This window comes from Typopeltis vanoorti, chromosome 1, assembly GCF_054136105.1.
Source record: "Typopeltis vanoorti isolate ZY-2024b chromosome 1, IOZ_Tvanoo_1.0, whole genome shotgun sequence".
Lineage (NCBI taxonomy): Eukaryota > Metazoa > Arthropoda > Arachnida > Uropygi > Thelyphonidae > Typopeltis > Typopeltis vanoorti.
The window spans coordinates 117186702-117209923 of record NC_143549.1 but is presented as its reverse complement, the minus strand read 5'-3'; the positions used below and the strand labels follow the sequence as shown (position 1 = coordinate 117209923).

General features: G+C 36.2%; 1 protein-coding gene across 2 annotated transcripts in view; it reads left to right on the top strand.

The window, feature by feature from the left end:
* Mcm5 (Minichromosome maintenance 5) overlaps positions 1-23222 on the top strand; it is a 288604-nt gene that overhangs the window by 144627 nt on the left and 120755 nt on the right. For both annotated transcript variants that reach the window (XR_016548356.1, XM_090393095.1), the window contains exons 8-9: positions 15538-15649; positions 21677-21745. Coding sequence is in view for 1 of the 2 variants with exons in the window: in XM_090393095.1 (XP_090249221.1) it covers positions 15538-15649; positions 21677-21745 (181 nt within the window). In the remaining variant the exon portion in view is untranslated. The remainder of the gene's footprint in view (positions 1-15537; positions 15650-21676; positions 21746-23222) is intronic.

The following is a 23222-nucleotide window of genomic DNA, read 5'->3' as shown; positions in this document are numbered from 1 at the left end:
GTTCTACAAATATCCAGGAGTATATTACATTCCCTGCTCCTGTGGTCTTACCTACATTGGACAAACTTCACGAAGTTTAGAAATTAGACAAAAAGAACATGTTGGCGATGTAAACCACAACAGAAGCATCTCTTCCGGCTTAGCACATCATTTCTGCACGTCTAACCACACGATATATTGGCAAAACAGCTCCATGCCATATCTCGATGACGACTACAGGCATCGTGTATTTAAGGAAGCCACAATAGTACTAATAACCCTCGGAAACCTCAACAGAAATCAGGGTATAATTCTCAACAGTTCGTGGAAAAACTTGATCCTCTCTCTCAATCAATCTGAACTACAGCTAGCCAGTAATCACATTACAAGTCTACAACAAACACGCATGCGTGATAATGAATAAGAACAATAAGCCATCTTTGTCACGCGAAACGTGTAACCATAGATACTAGTTTGGTTTACAACGTTTTTTATGTTCCTTTTAATTTGCATTTACTTTCATATCTCCGTAATACCTTGAAAAAGCCAGACAGTTTGCTGGCGAAACTGGTAGGTTTTAATAAATGTTTATTTGTAAAATACTGGTCTGTATTAATAAAAGTGTATTTCTATACCAAGAAATTATGTACTTAGTTTAATCCTTTATCCAAGTGTAAGCAAACAGAGTTTGCACCTGAAGTATTTTCAGGACTGGAGCAATTCGTATAAAGAAGCTAATGACTTCGCATCACTTGCCTTGTATTCCATGATGCAAAGCACATATCCTTACGGACATGTATAATGCTATGCATTATGGGAAAGGTCACTACCCAGACCAGTTTCGACCTGTATTGAGGTGTCTCATCAGTGGGAGCCAGACCAAAGGTGATACTGAGGAATGCAGAAGTCATATTTTCATATGAAAATATGACTAGGTCACTACCTTGTCTGGGTAGTGACTCATCCCATAATGCATAGCATTATACATGTCCATAAGGATATGTGCTTTGCAGTGATGTGAAGTCATTGAGTTACCCCAATCCTGAAATTACTTCAGGTGCAAACTTTGTTTGCTTACATTTGGATAAAGGATTAAACCAAGTATATAATTTCTTGATATCTTTAATTTAGAGAATCTATACTTTTGCAATGAACAGCACGAGCTGACTAAGGGAAGGTCATGTTTGAGCAACTTGCTCACATTCTATACTGTTGAGTTGGATAAGGGGAATGGATACATTATCATACATTTGGACTTTGCTAAGGCTTTTGACATAATAAGCTTGGAAGACTCTTGCATAAATTGTAGAAAATGAGATTGAATTATAAGATATTAGCATGGATAAGAAGATGGCTGACCAACAGATATCAAAACGTGGTATATGGAGGGGGGGGATGTTAATCTTCAAGATTTAGGGTAACCATTGGCATACCACAAGAATCAGTCTTTGGTCTGTTGTTATTCAGTTTTTGCATTAATATCATTAGGAGGGATTTGACAGGAAACATACAGGTTACCTGCTGATAAGCAGAGTAATTCAGGAATGCAACTAATATGCAGTACACTAGTCCCCCCCCCTCCATGTCTGCGGGAGATATGTTCCAAGATCCCACCTGAACTGTGAATAGTACCAAACTCTATACAATTTTTGCAATCCTCTCCTCTCTAGCGATTATTTAATAATTAGACACCTAGGGGAAACAATACATTGCTCTATTAATAAAAACAAGATGATGAGAAATTCGGTTTGTTGTAAATAAAATACTGAAAAGGGACAAGGATGGAAAAGCATTCTGCACAATGCATGTGTTTATGTAGGAACCATGCACACTGTATATGGCATAGCCATATAGCTGCTTTTGGGTTGCTAGTGTGCAGTAGTAAAAACTCTCCTGCTGAGCACTGTTTCTGAAATTAGTGCAAGAAGCATTCAGTACCACATGTATTGCAGGGTGATCAATTTGACTTATAGAATTGAAGTTTGTAATAATAGAGAAATATAACTTGGGATCAGCAGTTGTTTTTATAACCAGAATAAGCTGAAAAAGAAAATTAAAAGTTTGCAGTTTCATTTATGACAAACATAAAAAAGATCAAATGAAGTCATAAATAATGCTTCAGTAACTGTGTGTATGAAACTCTTTGAAAGTTTTTTCCTCTTTTCTTTATATTACTGTCCAGAATAAAATCCTTACACTTTGAATTTTATTATTTATTGAATTAAAACTTAAGAAATTAGATTTTAGTGTTTGATTTGGAACTAGCATGCTACTAAACCCCTAGTTTACTATGGTGATTAGCTGTGCATGTTTCTGAAATGTCTGGTCGAAGGCATGATCATGTTCCAACTGTGTGGTTCGAACTGTTTGCATTAAAAGTTCAAATAGATTGAACCACGAAGTTGTAACACTCTGCAAAATTGCAGAATAATTCATATGTTAAATTGCAGTGATCCTCAGCGATTGTATCTTCATCATGCATGCATCTTATATGTGTTTAATTATATTTGTCATAAGTTGTGTTGGATTCACAGGTTATGTATTGCATGAAGTTGGATTTTCTGCACTTGTTGACCTCAGAAACACAAAACAGTCCTCTTGATGTAGATCCCTCCCATCTGCAGGTGAAAATAAATATTTTCACCTGCAGATTTTACGAAACTAACTTCTTCAAGAAATAGCTTCATTCGTCTCATTAAACTTATTATTATTGAAAATTTAAATTTCATAATTTTTGTACTATATGTATATTGGATTTTTATAACCAAAATGTATTTAACAATTAAAAAGTTTCACATTTGTAATTTATTATAATGCAAATGTTGAAAAACAAATACTTGTATACTTATTCATGTTTGAATCGAATGTTATAATTTCTCCCCAATTGCCTTTGCCTGAGAAAGAAGGTCTAAAACTCGATATAGCTTAGAAATACCAAAGCGCTTTACATCGATTTGACATAGGTCAAGTCCCATGAGAATGTTGTAAAAATAACCGTGTTTGCTTCTGTATATTTTGTGCTAGATAATATTGTAAATAACCGTTTGGAAATTAACTGTATTTACTCCTTTAACCACGCTATTGGCCAAGACGTCTGTAGACATCAAGATTATCTTGGATGCGAAGTGCATATTAAAATTGTAATATCATTGATATTACATTGAAATATATGATGGATACGAAGCGTATAAGGATGCGTATTTGGTCCATAATGGCCGGTAAGATGGTTAACAAGAATATTTTAGAATGTCAAAAACAAAAGCAATGTTTTGCCACCGGAACGTTGTGTAATAGCTCTCTATGAGGGCATAAGAAAGGTTGTTTGTGAATTTTGTGTGTAAGAGAAAGTGCTTACAAGCTCTGTGCATAAACACCTTCAAAGTCAGTCTGAAAAGTTCAAACAACTTTCCACTGGCCCGCAACTTACGATCAGAAGAGAACAAAGAGTGGGTTGAACTTACAAGAAGAGACGAAAGAGTCATGCCGAATTCTTAGGGGTTACAACCCTTCGTGCGAGGTCTCAGAGAAGGCATAATATAAAGGGACATAGCCAAGCAACAGAGGCTTCCAGTTGCTGCCAGAGAGAGCTTCCAGCTGCCAAAGAGAGAGGGAACCCATTTGCCAGTCAAAAGAGAGAGAATCAGTTGGCGGCAGTGGCAGTTATTGGAGGCGGCAGTTTGAGCTAGTGGAGACAGCTGATAGAAGAGCCAGGCATTTCAGCGAGCCCAAGCTAGAGGAGAAAAGCTGATGTAAATTCCCGAAGCTGCTTCGCTCGGAATTTTTCTTTTTGCCTTGGGAGAACAGAACAACCTTTTGCCGGAGCTGTACGATTACCACAGGTCGCAGTCCACAGCCCGCTATTTTCCCGACAAGATACTGCTGATGCCAGACATTCCTGAAGGAAGTTGAAATCTGAGATGAAAGAAATGCCATAAGACTTTAGTGAAAGACTTTTGACTGAATGTGGGCCTTTGTAAGTTCCATCCTTTTGTACATTTCCTCTTATAATATGTTGTGGATGGACTGTTAAGAATTAGTTTAACAGTAATGAGAAGTGTCCATAAGAGAGTCGATTGGCATGTTAGAAGTTGATATCAAAATTGTAAATATAACTTAAAAGAGAGTTAGCTAACCTCTTTGTGAGTAAACTAGGAGTTTAATAAATTGAAATTGTAAGCAGAGAGTAAATAAGTTTTTGAGTTAAAGAGATTATTTAGTGTTGAAGTAAAAGGGTTCTAATTTCATGCTAAAGATTTTATTAAATGGATAGAGAAAGCAATCTCCCTATTGTTTAATTCATGTATAATATGTAAATAAATGTGTTTTAAGTATTTGTTAAAAGAGTGCTGCCTGATTCTTTATTTTACAACTGCACTGTTTCTAAAAATAATCAGACTTGTGAGCGGGAAACAATCAAGGCAATAAAAGTGCAGTTTAGTTACTTTTGAACCACGACTGTTAATGTTAACTTTGTAAAAGGAAATTTCACTCATAAGAGAGAGATCTACCGGACGTCTTATTTAGTCTTATGCCGAATAATTGATATACTGGTGGTGCAGTCTAACAAATAAATTTCCAGTGTTCATAAGCATTCAACTAGTAAATATGGAAGGTAGATAAACATAGTACATAGTATAATAAGTGAGAAAGCGCACACTGCTAATTAGTAAAATAAGAATAAAAGAAGATATTACAATAACGTACCAGATAGATTCGTTTCAAAGGTATGAGCACTGAAAGTTTTTGGAAACACTGATCTACACTGTTCCTTCTGTATATTAATGACCATCCCTTACTAATCTCAGATCTTGTATTGATTTGCTAATGATGGCACTCCATTCCTCTTCTTCGTTCAAAAGTAAATAGTGCTCAAATGATTCAAGCTTATAGATTTCCATGCCCACTGCCTTAAACACTGATTCTGTTCACCATTCTCAAGTAAGGTGAAGATAATTCAGTTTGGGATAGGCTAAATGGATCGAGTTTCACATCTAGAATATCCTATCACAAACACATTACACCCATAGCCTTCTCTTTCTCCAAAAACATGGTGTTCCTTTCATTCAAAACATCGCTTTCTCTTTGCACAGCTCCTAACACTTGATAGATCCCAAATCTGCCTGACCTTATAATACTGTTCTCACATTTGGGGGTGAAGCACCAAAAATTCCTAAGAATGCTTAGCAATGTTTAGAAAAGGATGATCTTTGTGTGTTTGTGAGAGAGAGAGTATTTTCTTGGGTAGTGCTCCACCAAAATAGCCAACACTATTTCTCAGGCAGCTGTTCTTAAATGATTAACGTTTAAGAATGTTGTTGCTCCAACTTGTTTGTCCAGTTCTTTGATTCTATCTACTTCTGTTCTTTGGATTGAACTCCTGTAATCCATTTTCTCCAATTAATATAATACCAGCTGTTCAAGAAACACATCAACAGATTGCTTCTTTCTCTATAATATTTTGCCCATACATAGCATTATTGTTGTTTAATTTTGATGATATATATCAGAACACAGAATTATAAGTAAATAATTATTTATTGACTTATTGCTGATATTTCGCTAGTGTTATAACCAGCATCTTCAGAGCACAAAAACACAGTTTGTCACAGTATGCAAGACTACAACAACACAAAGACTAAAGTCTAAAAAAGAAACCAGGTACTAGTTATGTCTTAAGATGACTGTCTCCCAAATCTTAGGCAAATTTATACAGCCATATTTGTTGGGATTCGGGGTATGTTTCAAGGTTTCTGTTGCTTCTAAGAGCAATCTCTCTGACATGTAAAAGCTTCTGTGCAATACTTTTATTTTCTTCCATTTGATCCTGTGTGCAAGGGTATCCAAAGCATGGCCTGCTAGGCCCAACTTGCCATAGTGATTGTGCCGGATGTATCTTTTATGTTCACTGATGCAGATGTCCACAGTTCTTCCTGTTTGACCGTAGTAAGCTTGATCACACGAGCAGGGTACTTTGTAGACTCCTGGATGTGATAATGGAGGGGTGCTGTCCTTGGGTGAATGGATGAGAGTTGCTAATTTGACACATGGTCTGAATACAGTGCGTAGTTGATGTTTATTGAGAATTGTAGATATCTTTTCCGATGTGCCTTTAATGTATGGGATGGTGACTGTTTTGTTGTAGTTCTCCATGGTGGATAGTGGGAGGGGGGTTTCTTAGGAGCATTTAGTATTTTGTTTATCTTGTGGGGATTATAGCCATTGGCCAAGCGAGCCAGTTCAGCAGCAAGAGCATTGTCATTGGAACAGATTGCTCTCTCTCTCTCTCTGTGGGTTAACGTTTTTAAGATTCCGTACTGTTGAGAAGGGTGATGGTGTGACTGTTTGTGTAAATATCTCCCTGTATGTGTGGGGTTTCTAAAAACTGAGAATGATAAGTAACCATCTGGAAGACATGTGATTAGTGTATCCAGGAAGAGGCAGACAGTTATTAGCTTCCAGTTCCATTGTAAAGTGGATTTTTGGATGTCAGCTATTTAAATGCTTGAAGAATGTATCCAATGTGCCTGAGCCATGTGGCCAAATAGCAAGCATGTGATCAACATAACTTAGCCAAAGTGTTGGTTTGAGAGTGGCTGTATTGATAGCTAGTTTTTTCAAGTGTTCTCTGTAAAAGTTGGCTCATGGGAAGGGGGGAGCCCATAGCTGTCCCATCTAATTGTTTGTATATTTTCCCTTTCCATGCGAAATATCCTGCATGCATTGTGAATTTAATAGTTCAAATATATCAGGGGTAAGGTGTGACTTTAGCAGATTAAGGGTTTTAATTAATGGTGTATTTGTGAATAGTGAGGTGATATCAAAGCTCACCATTAAGTCTGAGTTTTTTAAGATATGGTGTTCTAAAATACTTTTTAGGTGGACAGAATTTTTGACAAAGGAGAGAGAATTGTTTGTGAGAGTGGCTAGTAGCTTGGCTAAATGTCTAGCCAGTTTGTATGTGGGACTATTTATGCTATCTACAATAGGGCATAAGGGTGTACCTTGTTTGTGAATTTTTGGTGCTCCATATATCCTGGGTGTTTTAACATGGAAGAGCTCGAGTTTGTTTACTGTTTCTTTGGGCCAGGAAATGACTTTTTTCAGTAATTTATGCACCTTATTCTTTTATGTGTTGGTGGGATTGCTATCTATAATTTTGTATGTTGACTGATTGTAAAAGTGTGTGCATTTTGTTTTCATATTCTGTTGTGTCCACCACCATGGTTGTGTTCCCTTTGTCTTCTTTTGTTATGATAATCTGGTTATTATTGTGTAACTCTTTTAGAGCGATGATTTCCTTATGAGGGATATTATTTCTGGGAGGCTTGGACTTGATTAGGATGTTAGCCACATCTAAACGTATGTTATTGGCTATTGTTGGAGGCAGGTTTTATATATTCCCCGTTTGCCGGACGCCATTATTTCGGCTTTTGGAACCTGTCTGGGAGTAATGGCAACATTGTGCGTCTGACTTAAAGCACTAATGGCTTCTTTGGTTAAGGTGTCTGTGCGTGTGTTCACTGGGCATCTACAGATGCTGTATGGTCACTCCGATGCTCGATGATGTTCCACACTAGGCCTCGCCATGTAGTCCTGTTGTTTGCCCTTCTGGCAGCCTCAACTCTCTGAAGATCAGTCACTCCACACACACCATTTATCCATCTCATTGATGGTCTACCTCTGCCTCTTTTTCCAGGAACTTTACCTTCTATTACTGTTCTGAGAAGTCCTCCTTCCATCGTTTCTATGTGTCCAAAATATTTTAACTTTCTTCTGTCAATATCCTTAAGGAGCCTTAAAGTTCTACTAATCTTTTCTAACACCCATTCATTTGTATGCCTTTCAGTGTATGATATCCTCAACAGCCTTCTGTAATGCCACATCTCACAAGCAGATATCCGTTTCTTATCTGACTTCTTTAGGTTTCAAGTCTCGCATCCATAAGTCACTGTTGGAAAAACAACTGCATCTAAAATCCTCAACTTTGTTCCCATGGAGAGAGATCCATCCTTCCAGATTTTAGACAGGTCTCTGACTGTTGTTTCAGCCATTCCTAACCTTTTTCTGACATCTTCTGAACAGCAATTCTTCACATTAATAATGGATCCCAGGTACTCAAACTTGCTGACTTCCTCAATTCTTTCTCCATGAACCATGATCTTTGGTTAAGGTGAGCGATGATAAATTCAAAACGACGCGATCTTGTTGTAATTGCAGTCGTTGTGTAGCACTGCGTTGTTAGAGTTTCAAACTTTTTCTGGTGCCGGTTTTTGACTGTGATGAATTCTTTTCTAGCTGTTGCATCGGTGAAGTTATCTAGGATCTCTAATAGTTCCGTGTTTAAAATTTTACATAATAGTTCACGTAGCGCATTGATGGTTATGTTGCACCCTTTTCTAACCAGAGGGTGCAACACACCATCATTCCTCCAATTGCTCTATGGAGACGCTTATTGTGTCATAGGTTTTGAGATCTTTTTTGGGGATTGATTACAGAAAAAAAAAAAATGTTCACATCATCATCATTACTTAACTAGTTAGTAACATTATTGATGGTGCTAGATTAGGCAGAGGCCTAAATACAGCTTATAGAATCCATATTATGAAAGGCATTAAATATAATAATCTTCTCTTAAAAGTGCTGGAGTGTTTTATAATTGTTCTACTGCCTACCCTCTTTCCCCGTATATAAATAATTTTCTCTCTCACTAGTAATCCTATCCACTGCTCTGTTGATTATAGTAATAATTTGTCCTCTCTTTAGACAAACTTTATAGGGTACAAACATTCTAGTCTTGAAGATTTGCTGCAAGATTGGAATGTTGCCTTAAACACTGAACTCTGTACCATCTACCATCCTTCAATAGGGTGAGGATAACCTGATCTCAGATCACCTGCTCCTAGCCTCAGTACGTGTCCCTCACTTTACGTGATTAATTGGTTCTATAAATAATTGTGTAACATCGCATAAAGTGAGTTGAATTTAGCATGGGTGAGATAGGGATTTCTTCAGAAGGATAAAAAAATTAAACCTTTACACCTGTGAGCAAAAGAAATTTTAATGAATGAATTATTTAAACTTATAAACAAAACGCACAAATTTTAATGAATGAATAAATGAATGGCTGGATGAATGAATTTAATTAATACAATGTCGATACAAAATTAATAACGGAACACTCATGCACAAAGATTATTTAATAGTATAATTTTATCGATATATCTACTCACACTATACCTCTTTTAAAACTTAATACAATGTCATAAACACCTAAACACTACATGCTTCTGACAGTCTTCAATCGGATAACGAATGGACCGGGTCTGGTGAGTCTGGATCATCACTCTCTTACTCTCTTGAAGTTCCTGGGATGATAGGCTGATGATCTTCAACTTTTTTTTTTTAATGAAACATTCAAGACTCAGCTGACAGGCAGCATTTATCCTTTCTCTATAAAGTTCTTTGTAGCAAGTCAAAGAATTCTGAATTTCTGTTGCAACTTTGGTGCTTCTAGTCTCATTAAGATCATTTTCTTCAATTATTCTGATGGCACTGTCAATGTGTTTAAAAATTTCTTGTTTTTTAAACATTTCGACATTTTAATTTTTTTTGACATTCAGTCATTTGTTTTTTTGAAAGCTGTTTGATGGGCTCAGCAACAAAAGGCTCCTGACTTTCATCATTCGTGTTGTTTTCCATTTCCAGAAGATCTTCATTAGCGAGCTCTGATGAGTGAGACTTGAGCAGTTCATCCACATTTGTCTGATCTTCATCCTCAAATCCAACAGATTTTGCCATTTCAACTATGTCATATCTTGAGTTGGCAAGCTCACTTTCAGGATCAAAATCATTAGAATCAGAAACTCCAGGCCAAATTTTCTTCCAAACTCCCTTCATGCAAGATTGCTTGACTTTTGCCCATGCCTCTCCAATGTTGTCAATTGCCATTTTTATATCATATTTCTTCCAAAATTCCTTCACTGAAATTTTATCTTTACCGTCGGTACATGTAGCTTGAACTAGCTGTGAAAATGTTCTGTGGAGATAATAACTCTTGAAAGTTGCAATAACACCCTGATCCATGGGGTGAATGAGGGATGTTGTGTTTGGTGGCAGAAAAATAACTTTGATATTCTCATCTGTTTCAGTGATGCTTGGAGGATGTCCTGGTGCATTGTCCAGAAGCCGAAGAATTTCGAAGGGTACATTTATCCTGTCACAATAAGCCTCCAATTCAAGATGCAGTTCATTGCAAAAGTAGGACTCAAACACAGCTCTGGTAATCCATGCTTTTTTATTTGACCGCCATACAACAGGCAAATCCTCCTTTGAGTAGCCTTTGAGTGCATGTGGGTTTTTGGAGTGATAAACCATCAGTGGTTTAGTTTTATGATCTCCAGATACATTTCCTCCTAACAGCAAAGGGAGATGGTCCTTGGAAGCTTTAAAACCTGGGGCCCTCTTTTCTTGCACCGATAGAAATGTTCTACTAGGCATACGCTTCCAGAACAACCCCATTTCATCAAGATTAAACACTTGCTGTGGCAAATAACCATGTTCCTGAATTACATTTAGAAATTTTGCTGGAAAGTTCTCAGCAGCAACAACATTCCTCATATACTGTCTCATGGAAGCACTATTTCAACTCTGCCTTTTTTTCAGGTACTTTCATGGATACTGCTACACAGACCTGTTATGCATCCTTGGAATGCTTACACACTTTCCATTGGGCCTGTTAATACAAGAGCAATAGTTTACCAACTTTTTTTTTTTCACTTCATCTACAAATAAACCAGACTTACTTCTCCTTTTCTCATGAAGTGTTCCCTAACAACTACAACTTCCTACTCAAGAAAAATATGAATAGGTTTCTTCTTTCTCATCCCTCACACACAGCAGTGAATGTGCTATAGGGTCTTCTACCTCCTGTATGTGGTTTTGATATAAGAAAAAAAAAAAGTTCACTTGTAGTTAGGATTTTGAAAAAGAAAAAAAATTGGGTAATAAGTCAATGAGGGCAAGTTCATTTATAGAAGCCAGCAAGATTGGTGTCATTGTTACAATCTGTCACACTTTATAATCTAACAGTAAAGATATTTGATGAAAGAAATATAGCAAATGTGTTTCGTTAATCAACTAGTGGATTGGATTGGCAGTGGTTATCTTACAGATCTCAAGGAGTTGTAAATTGCATGGAGAGGGAGTGAGCATTATCAAGAAAGTGGAATGTAACCAGGGTTCTCTGTGGTTAAGTGCAGAAGCTATTGCTGCTGAATCTTTATTTTAAAGATATTATAAATATTACAGGTGCCTATGCATTTGATACAAAGTTGAGGAGAGTTGTTGCAGTGTTTCATATCCTCCTGAAGAGCCACTCCTAGTGGCTCTTCAGGAGGACTTTGGAAATTTTGAACTTTTAATTGAGAGATGTAAGGCTATATATTCTGTTAATATACAGGAGAAGATAATCATTTTGGAATTATGGTTAACAGGAAGAGTTGAGGAAATATATTGCAAACATGGTGAAGACTATCCCACAGATTGCTGGTGAAAAGGACATTGATTAGTAGTGATAAACAGGTAGTAGCCATTTCCACATTTCCTTAGGCGAACAGACTTGTTGGTTACATGGAAAAAAGCTTAGGACTTTCTACTTGAGTTTTCCTTTGACGTTGATTCTCAAAAAGCATAAATCAACTATTTCTTTCTATAACTGGTTTTCTCAATAACAAGTGGACAGTTAGATGACAGTTATAAAAAAAAATAATAATAAAAATTTGTTTTGCAGTATTATTCTTGTAATTAAATCACAGTTGAGGTGATAACTATTAATTTTTCAGGAAATACAATGCATACTAAAATATTAATTATATTCTGGAATATAATTCCAGAAGAAGAAATAATGATTCAAATAGAATGAAGTATCTGCAGCCTTCCCAACCATATTACCGACAACATCAGACTGGATGTAGCCAATGGACTCACCCAAACTAAACCACCAAAAAAAGCAACCTATCAGAAAAAGAATTTGAAGCTCTGCAAGAAATCAAAAGTAACAACAAAATGGTAATTACCGAAGCGGATAAGGGAAATGCCACTGTGGTTTTAAACCAATTAGATTACTCATGTAAGCTTACCTCGTTACTTCTAGATTGTTTTCTATAAACTGTGATCCCACCAGCACACAAACCAGAATGCCCCATAGGCTCTTTAAAGAATTACCTTTTGGCCTGTGGAAGTCACAAACAGACTGAAACCTTATAACTCTAGATCCTTCCTCGATATATGGAATACCAAAAATCCATGAACAAAATGTGCCATTATGTCCCATTGTTGGATGACATTGATTCACCCACATACAGATTAGCCAAACATTTAGCCAAAGTGCTCACACAGTATACTGGCAACACACCTTCACACATAAACTCAGCCCACTTTAAAGCCAGTATAGAAAACCTCACACTTGAACACATTCACATAATGGTCAGTTTTGATGTCTCCTCTTTATTCACCAATGTGCCACTCAAAGATACCTTAGACCTTATCCAAGCCATATTTCCTCCCGATATATAGCCCTGTTTCAGTTTGCTATGAACTCAGGCTATTTCATTTGGCAAGGAAAAATTCTACAAACAGAGGGGACAGCCATGGGCTCTCCACCCCTAATGAACGTCTTCATGGAGACCTTTGAAGAAAAGCCTTGAACTCTGGTCCCCACATAAGCCCACTATTTGGCTATGCTACATGGATGATGTATTCTCCATTTGGCCACATGGCATAGATACCCTCCGCAATTTCCTAACACATCTGAACAGTCAACACCCCAGGATCCTGCTTACTTTGGAAAAGGAAAACAACAGTTTTCCATTCCTAGACACCCTGATTACATGTCAACCTGATGGATCCCTGGCATGGTTTACAGCAAACTTACACACACAGGTACTCACCTACAGTTGTTCCCCCCCCCCCCCCCAACAGTATGGAATCATAAAAACTCTATATATATTACAGGGCAAAATGAATTAGTTCAGATAACAATCCCCTAACTGTTGAACTTGACCATATCCTTAATACTTTCTTAGCCAATGGCTAGAAACCCCCCCCCCCTAAAAAAAATAAATAAAATCCTGTAACTGTGACCCCCTCTCCTCCCACTTCAGAACAGAAATTACTCAAATCTATTAACACACTCTTATATCTGGGGCACATCGGAAAAATTGACAAAAATGCTAAGGAAATATGACCTTACAACCTTACAGATGACATAAAAATTGGCATTTCTTATCTGCTGCACCAAAGTCAAGCCAGGAGTATATTAGGTTCCTTGCATTTGCAAACTGTCTTATTATGGCCAAGCAGGCAGGACAACCAATATCAGAATGTCTGAACACAAGGACTACATCTGGTTCCACCAATACAGCCACTCAGAATTTGCTGACCATACTTTGGACACCCACCACAGGATACGCTGGAAGAAAGTTACTCTATTACACCGTAGCAAATATAAATATGAAAGACTATTTCTTAAATCTGACTCAGCCCTAAAAAAAAAACTTGTCAAACCTCAACAAATGTAAGCGCATGTGACTATCCCAAATTTGGGAAGCATGCATTCTAAGATCGTCAGTTCAGTGGCCAAGACTACCCATTTTAGCACATGAGGGGGGGCATTGTTTTGTACTAGGCTCGACTTCTGTTGACTTCCTTCAGCCTCTTTTGCCCGCTGTTTAGTGCCTGTGTGCAAATATCATTGATTTTTGCAATCACTGATGATGGCAATATAACATTGCTGAAATATATAAAAGTATTAATTAGTTGCTTATGATTAACATTTTAGTGTATGTTGTTTCCTGAAAAATTAATAGTCATGAGTTAATAACATACAAGCCTTTCTACAAGAATCACATTTTGATGTGAACAAATCTTTGTAGAAATACCGGATTTTTTTTGTCTCCCATCTAATAAATGGTTGTAAACATATACATCGTTATCTTGGATGAGCCAAAGCATTTTTTTTTAAATTTCTTATTTCATTTTATTTATTTTTATTGATTTTTTTACATAATATGGAAACCCTGCTCTAGAGATCAAATATGGAACTTTATCAAGCCACTTCAGGCCTTCAGCAAGCAATGCATTGGTCTCACACTTGGCAGTAAAATTCATCTCCCCATCTAAAGAAAATTGCAAACATCTAGCCCATGGTGGGATTTTAACCCACCTTGGTTGGAGAGGTACGTACATTAACCATTTTGCCAACTAGAATGGGATAATTACTTTGCATTATTTTAAAACATTTTGCATAATTTTGTCCTTGCAAATAGTCAGATTTAAACCAAAATTAAAATATCACAAATTTTTGTAATATTTACAAAACATTTACAAATCTTGGTCATGTTATATTGTTAGATTATCCTGTCTTATTCTGCCAGTTTTACACCAGCAATCTCTGATCTGGTAGTTGTCTCTGGTTCTTGGCATTTGCAAACATCGGTAGCCCTACCATCTGAAGAATGGGCATGAAACCCAAGAAGTACTCCTGTTTTGCAGCCTTTGCAAATCTTAAATGGCAGAATGAGTTTTCCTGCCTTATAAACTGTATATATAACAGTTTATAAGGCAGTAAACACAGAAATAGTTACTTTATCTTATATATGACTTCTTTAGGTGTAGAAGAGAAAACTAAGAGAAAGAAACAGTAAAAGATTAGTAAAGTGACAAATATTGTAGAGTTATGTAGGATTCTGATGGTTTTAAATTATGCCTAGACATGTAGATTCTACCAGTACCTTCATTCATGCAGCTGTGAATATTGATCAATGTGCAATATGCCTGCTAATTTGACTCAATTCAGGCATATTTTAAGTTGTATCTTCCACTTTCCCCTTCTAGGGTTTTTCTCTGATTTTGTCTAACTTCATGTTTTCTATACCATTCCAGTCTCCTACCAGCTTGATGTATTGGACATCATACTGATATTGCTCTATGATTTAGAAAAATATTAATGTTCATTTGGTTTGCTGAAAAAAAAAAAAATATATATATACATATTCAGAGATCTTATGGGGCAATCTTGAAGATTCTAATCTATTCTTCTTTTCTTATTGTGAAATCTTCTGAAGGAAGAGGAGAGGGTGGGGAGCAAGGATTAGAACATGTCTAGATATAATTTACAATAATCAGACCCTACATAACTGTATAATAATGGTTGTCACTTTATTAATCTTTTACTTCTTGTTTGTTTGTTAGATTTCTTTTCTAAACCTGAAGGAGACCTGTAAGTAAGTTACAGCATTGTACTTAGTTATAGTAAGTTACAACATTGTGCAAGTAATTATTCAGTTCAATTTTGGTTTATTGCCATGTGAACTGTCGTATATTTATCTATATTTATCCATGTACTCAAAGTTTACATTCAAATGTATATATAGTGTTGTGCCATATTTTTTGATACCCTTTCATATGTGAATTACATAGTGATGCCATGTAAATGTTTCTTAATTATTACTGGGGTGATGCATATGCAAGTCATCGATATTACTTTGTTTCTTAATCTAGATTACCAGATGGATTAACAAGACGTGGTGATATTAATATATTACTTCTTGGAGATCCAGGCACTGCAAAGAGTCAGCTGTTAAAATTTGTGGAAAAAGTTGCACCAATTGGAGTAAGACATTTTATATAATTAATAAATTTGCAATTCTTACCAGAAAAATGTATTATGTGGACACTCACTTCTCATATTTAAATACATTTGAGGCAATCTTTGAATTTAATATATAGATATTGCAACTTGACTCGAGTGTAAAGGGTGTAGTATTTTTAAGAATGACAGAAGCGATAAGAGAGAGGGGGGGGGAGTACTACTAATGATATCAGATAACTTGAGTCCAGTTAGGATGGAAATGCATGAAAGCATTACGGTAATCTGGTGTGAAATGGAGGCTAACATGATGAAATGTATGGTGGGGGGGTGTTGCTCTAGACTTGGTGGTTCATTTGCTGGGGATGAAGAAATCCATTGCCAAATTACCCAGATGAGCACTAAATAATTATTATGGTTGACTTAAATTATCCAAATATTGATTGGGTTCAGAAAGAAACTCATAAGAATGAAAGAGAATTTATTCAGTTGTTGCAAAACAGCTTTCTCAAGCAGCACATGAAAGAAGGAACTCAAGGGCGAAGATTGTTACAGTTGATCATAGTGTCAGAATGGTCTCAGTTATGAATATGACTATTTTACCACAAGTTCTTGACAGTGATTACACTAAGTGGCTATATAGACATTCCAATTAGGACAGGTTACATGCTGAACTACAAAGCTGCAAATTATGACAAACTCGAGAGAATATTATTTTTGGTCCTATGGAATCAGTTATTGAATGGGAAAGATACCATTAATGCAATCTCTGAAAAAAAAAAAAAGTGCTTAAATGAAGCAGCATCTAAATGTATCCCTAGAGTTCAAAGACCAAAAAAGATTGGATATGAAATCGACATGCAACCTTATAAGTTTTAAAAGAGGTATACTGTGAGTAGACATATCGATATAAAATTAATAACGGAAAAAACTCACGTACAAAGATTATTTAATAGTATAATTTTCACCTGTGTGTCACAGACATCTTCAGTACATTAAGCTCAAATTAAACAATAACTGACAATTCCAAAAAGCGCCACCTAAGCTGGTGTAAGATAACTAAAAAGGTCAATAAATTTCCTTAAAAAAAAAAAATCAATACAATATAAAGTTAGGAAACATTAGCTGATTTGTAAAGTACTATCTCCCATAACATTAGACGTAAGCCGTTGGATCTGTTTAAGTTAGGAGAATGAAGTAGAGCCTGTGTAGCTCAGTGGATGTGGCGTTTGCACTCCATGGCGCTTGGCCGCACGAAGGAAGACTTGGTTTTGAGTCTAGTCGGCGACTAGAGGAAACTTTTCTAAGCCTTTTTTTCGAACGGTTCCCGAGTTAGTCGATCTCTGGCATGGGCAAGCGGATTTTTTGTCCCGTAAACTCAAGAAAATCGACCGTAGAACCAACATTATTTCAGACATTAAATATATTGTGTTAGGGTTAGGGACCATGAGATGGCGGCACATTTGGGCCATCTCTCTTCACTGTGTACTGCTTAATTAGTGATAGCCTTGGGCCATCTATCTCTGATTGGTACCAGTGGAGATTGAACTGCCGACTCAGTCTCCAAAAGTTAGATAGGGCTGAATGGCCTCGCCTACTCCCTATACGGGAATAAAAAGGTGTTAGCTGATTTTTTTTTTTAGCTGAATGAAGTAGAGTTTCACATGTTTCTTTATAAAGGCGTTCCACGAGAAACTGACTTTTGTGAAGAACTCTTGTCTTTCTCCAATGAACTCTGTGTCTAGTGAAGATGGCATGTTCTGCAAGTCCAGACTTTTCAGGTTTAAAGTATTCAATATAAGATTGGTGTTCTTCTAGCCAAATAGAGGCATATCTTCCCATTTGTCCGAAATAAGATAATCCACAAGAGCACGGAATCTGGTAGACACCTGGATGATTAAGATGTGGAAGCTTGTCCTTAGGAGAAGTGAGAAAGGTGGAGATTTTTCTAAATGGTCGAAAGGCAACAAAAATATTCAGTGGTTTTAAAACTTTTGCTATACGTTCACTGATGCCTTTTACATAAGGGATAGTAATGCACGTTATTTCTTCTGTTTGAAGAGGAAGACATATTAAAACTACTCAAAATTCTTTTAATGAGGCAATTCTTATAACCATTAGATAGAAAGGAAGAAGTTATATATTGTAGTTCTTTCTGTAAAAGATCTTCTGAAGAACAAAAGGAGTGGGCCCGATGAACCAGTGTTTTAATGGTTCCTGCCTTTTGACTGGGATGGTGATGAGATTCTGCATGGATATAATGGCCTGAAGTCTTCTTTCTATAAACTGAGAAATGTAGGTTTCCCTCTGGTTGGTGAAGAATTAGAAGATCTAAAAAAGCTAACTGCTTATTTGATTCTACTTCTAGGGTAAACTTGATCCTAGGATGAAATGCATTTAAATTAGTGAGAAATTGTTGAAGTTCATCCGAAGAGCCATTCCATACAGCAAAAACATCGACATATCTGAACCACTGAGTAGGTCTGGGAGAAATGTTGTCAAAGATACGTTGTTCAAAATGTTCCATAAAGAAATTGGAGATAGCAGGAGAAAGAGGATTACCCATTGCTGTTCCTTCAATTTGTTGATACAACTTATTGTTAAAAGAAAAATAACCAGAATTTATTACAAAATCAAATATGTTTACACTGAAGGAAATTCCTGTTGTAGTAATTCAATGCTTTCCGATAGAGACATATTTGTAAATAAAGAAACAACATCTAAACTGATCATGATATCAGAAACGTCCAAATAATTTTACTTCATGACTGTTCAACTTATAGGCCTCTTACATCGGATGCTACCTGGAGTCAATTGAAGAGACTTAATTCTCTTATAGATAATTTATCTACATGGAATGAAGATCAAAAGAAAAAACTTAAAACCTTCTTCAGTTGTCCTCCTAGATTTATGGTCTTCCAAAAGTTCATAAACCAGGCATTCCATTAAGACCAGTCGTAGATTGTATAGGTTGCCCCACTTACAAAATCTCAAAATTTTTATCAAATTTACTCTCCTCTTCAACTAGAAGAACTGATACTTATATAAAAAATACTTTGGATTTCAAAAATAAAATTTCAGATATTCATTTGGACATTTCTGATATCATATCAGTTTAGATGTTGTTTCTTTATTTACAAATGTGCCTCTTTCGGAAAGCATTGAATTACTACAACAGGAATTTCCTTCAGACATTGTAAACGTATTTGATTTTGTAATAAATTCTGGTTATTTTTCCTTTAAAAATAAGTTGTATCAACAAATTGAAGGAACAGCAATGGGTAATCCTCTTTCTCTTGCTATCTCCAATTTCTTTATGGAACATTTTGAACAACGTATCTTTGAGAGCATTTCTCCCAGACCTATTCAGTGGTTCAGATATGTCGATGTTTTTGCTGTGTGGAATGCTCTTCGGATGAACTTCAGCAATTTCACACTAAGTTAAATGCATTTCATCCTAGGAGAAGTAGAATCAAATAAGCAGTTAGCCTTTTTAGATCTTCTAATTCTTCATTTAGATCCTAAAAAGGCTAACTGCTTATTTGATTCTACTTCTAAGGTAAACTTGATCCTAAGATGAAATGCGTTTAACTTAGCGAGAAGTTGTTGAAGTTCATCCGAAGAGCCATTCCATAATGGCCTGTATAAGAAGACTCATACAGGCCATTATATCCATGCGGAATCTCATCACCATCCCAATCAAAAGGCAGGAACTATTAAAACACTGGTTCATCGGGCCCACTCCTTTTGTTCTTCAGACGATCTTTTACAGAAAGAACTACAATATATAACTTCTTCCTTTCTATCTAATGGTTATAAGAATTGCTTCATTAAAAGAACTTTGAATAGTTTTAATATGTCTTCCTCTTCAAACACAGAAGAAATAACGCGTATTACTATCCCTGATGTACAAGGCATCAGTGAATGTATAGCAAAAGTTTTAAAACCACTGAATATTTTTGTTGCCTTTCGACCGTTTAGAAAAATCTCCACCTTTCTCACTTCTCCTAAGGACAAGCTTCCACATCTTAATCATCCAGGTGTCTACCAAATTCTGTGCTCTTGTGGATTATCTTATTCCAGACAAACGGGAAGATCTGCCTTCATTCGGCTAGAAGAACACCAATCTTATATTGAATACTTTAAACCTGAAAAAGTCTGGACTTGCAGAACATGCCATCTTCACTAGACACAGAGTTCATTGGAGAAAGACAAGAGTTCTTCACAAAAGTCAGTTTCTCGTGGAACGCCTTTATAAAGAAACATGTGAAACTCTACTTCATTCTCCTAACTTAAACAGATCCGACGGCTTACGTCTGTTCCTTTTATGGGCGATAGTACTTGACAAATCAACTAATCTTTCCTAACTTTTTATTGTATTGATTTTTTTTTTTTTTTGAGGAAATTTATTGACCTTTTTAGTTATCTTACACCAGCTACTTAGGTGACGCTTTTTGGAATTGTCAGTTATTGTTTAATTAGAGCTTAATGTACTGAAGATGCCTGTGACACACAGGCGAAAATTATACTATTAAATAATCTTTGTACGTGAGTTTTTTTCGTTATTAATTTTGTATCGATATGCAACCTTATTACATAAGAGATCCATAAGAAGTTGATGATATGGAAGGAATATCACGAGAATAAAGAATGAGAGGAGTGATGAAATATATATGAAGTACAGGCCAGAAAAATTACAAGTATTGTGTGGAAAGTTAAATCCGAGTATGAAAAGAAATTGGCTATGCAGGCTTAAGGCAACCCATAAGAATTTTACTATTATGCTGCAAGTAAAAGAAAAATAATGTGGAAGAATAACTTCAGAAAATGAAGACAGTTCCCTGTTGTTAGAAGTGAGATCTTTTAAGTAATGAGTGCTCACTTGCTAAGATCTGTCAACCAAGTGTATATAACATGGTGCATGGGTGACACCACAATGTTAGCTGAAGAGATAGAGGTGCACGATAATGATGTTCAAGAGCTGTTGTATAACCTTGATTAGAATTCAGCAATAGAGACAGATGGGATATCAGCACCTGTGCTAAAGAAATGTTCAGCCAAATTGGCAAGGTCCTTAAAAGATCCCACAGGATTAGAAAGCATGTATGAGAGTTCTGTTGTAAAAGGGTGGCACAAAACTTGATTTACGTAACTATGATCTATCAGCATTTCTGGAGTGGTAGTGATGATTATAGAGAAGTTGGTAAGAACTTACATACAGAAATGCTTTGATAGACAACCAATGCTCTTCAAGGAATAGCGTGGGTTTACTAAAGGTTTACTCATGTTTTAGCAATTTGCTGATGTTTTATAACAGCTTTATGGATGAGTTGGGTAAAGGGAATGAATACACTATAGTGCTGTTAGAATTTTCCAAGGCATTTAATAGGATACTACATGAAAGGCTGTTGCATAAAACTGGAGAATATGAGTTTGGAATATAAACTCTTGGCTTGGATTAAGTGGATGATTGACAAACAGGTATTTCAGAAAGTGGTGTATGATGGGTGTGAATCTACCAGATTTAATGTGGCCATCGTTCAGTCCATACATTGGATGTTAGGAAGGATGTTATTATTATTGTTGTCAACTCCATGGAGGCCTTAGACTCATCGAGGGGGAGGCCCTGCACATCATGCTTTGGTTTGAACTCATTCACAGTCATGGCATCCACAACAGATCTATTCTGTTGTGGATGCCAACAGACTGAAAATCTATTCCAGTCATTCACCCTTCTACAAGCAAAAAATCTAGTTCCCTGACATCCTCCTCTTGCTCTTGATAAATTGATATGACTGCATAGTACCTTGATCAGGGGTTGGGTAAGATTTACTAGTAGATCTTGCATATGTAATTTCAATATGGTTATCATTGCCCATAGCCATTTTTTTTTACCTCTGCATATTTTGTATTAAGAGTTTTTTTTCTATATTTAAAAGTGAGCATTTGGAAATATTTCTTCTTCCAGTTTGTTATTTTGTTTTTTCCAACTGATATATATACTTTCATTTAAAGGACTTTGGCATCAATGAGGTTTAATATCTTAACTAGGTGTATACATCTGGAAAAGGAAGTAGTGCTGCTGGATTAACAGCATCTGTGATGAGAGATCCTGGTTCAGTGAGTAATATGATTGCTAAAATTTAATCAGAAATTTGTATAAACATTTAAAGTATGATTAACTTTTCTTGTAGTTAGCTGCTTGTGTGTACTTTTGGTAATTGTTTGCAACTACATGCAAATTTTCCTTAAGTTTTCCTTAATTAACTACAAAATGGTAAAAATTAATTTTACAGTATATGCGAGGGGTGTTCAACCCATCGATCACAGAGCAATTTTTGGTCGATCTCTTGTGTATTCCTCCTTTCTTACAAATTTAATTAAAACTGAAAACATAATATCTTATTTATCATTATTTTGTATTATTTTTAATTCGCTTTAAGTGTATTGCTATTGTTTATTTATTTTTCATTAAAATTGTCAAATCAGTAATTTTCTTATAAGTCCGGGTAAATGAATTAATTTGGATCAGTGGAAGTCAAACAGCGAGCCGAGTGAATACGATTATAAGCAAAGTGTAAAAACTCGATTGTAGCTTAAATATTAAATATTCCAAAGCACATTACATTGATTTTTTACTTAGGTTAAGTCCCATGTGAATATTGTAAAAAAATAAACTTTGTTTGTCTCGGTATAGTTTGTATTAGATGTTTTTGTAAATAACTCTTTTGAAGGTAACTGTATATACTGCTTTAATAAGAATATGTTAGAGTGTTAAAAACAAAGGCAATGTTTTCGTCGCTGAAGCTGTACATGGCGGCATTAGAAAGATTGTTATTGAAACTTGTATGTATGAGAGAAAGGCTTGCAGGCTCTAAGTGTAAACATCTCCGAAGTCAGTCAGAAAGAGTTCAAACAACTTTCCGATGGCCAGCAACTTACAATCAAAAGAAAGCGGAGGAGAACAAAAGGCATGCCGAACTTGAAACTTAAGATGAAAGACTCGTACCAATTCTTTGGGAGTTGCCAAACTATATGAGGGGTCTCAGAGGAGGCCTAATAAAAAGGGACTGAAGCAAGCAGAAGGGGTCACGGTTCCAGAATTTTCTGTCAGAGAGGAGGCCGCCCGGTCCAGAGTCGCTGTCAGAGAGACTGCCCGGATCCACGTTGCTTGAGAGAGGAGTTTCCTGCTTCCAGAAAGGAGCTTCTTGGTTCAAGACTTCGCTAGAGAGAGACTACTTCTAGGCTGCAGACAAGGTTTCCAATTGTGGAAAGGAAGAGTTCCAATTGCCGGAGAAAAGTTTCCAGACCAGGTTAATGTCAAACATTCACCAGTGAGTTGTGTTTTCATTACAATTTGCTGAATCAAACGACTTCACTGATATTGCTTAGTTAATGGTATTTGTTCGCATGTTATTTCAAGATTATTCAAGTAAAGAAGAACTTTTGAAAATTATACCATTATTGGGAAGGACTAGGGGAGAAGACATTTTTTTGGCATTTTATGAATTTGTGAAACAACACAAACTTCCGCTTTTTAAACTTGTGTCTATTACTACTGATGGTGCTCCTGCAATGATAGGTAACAAATCAGGCT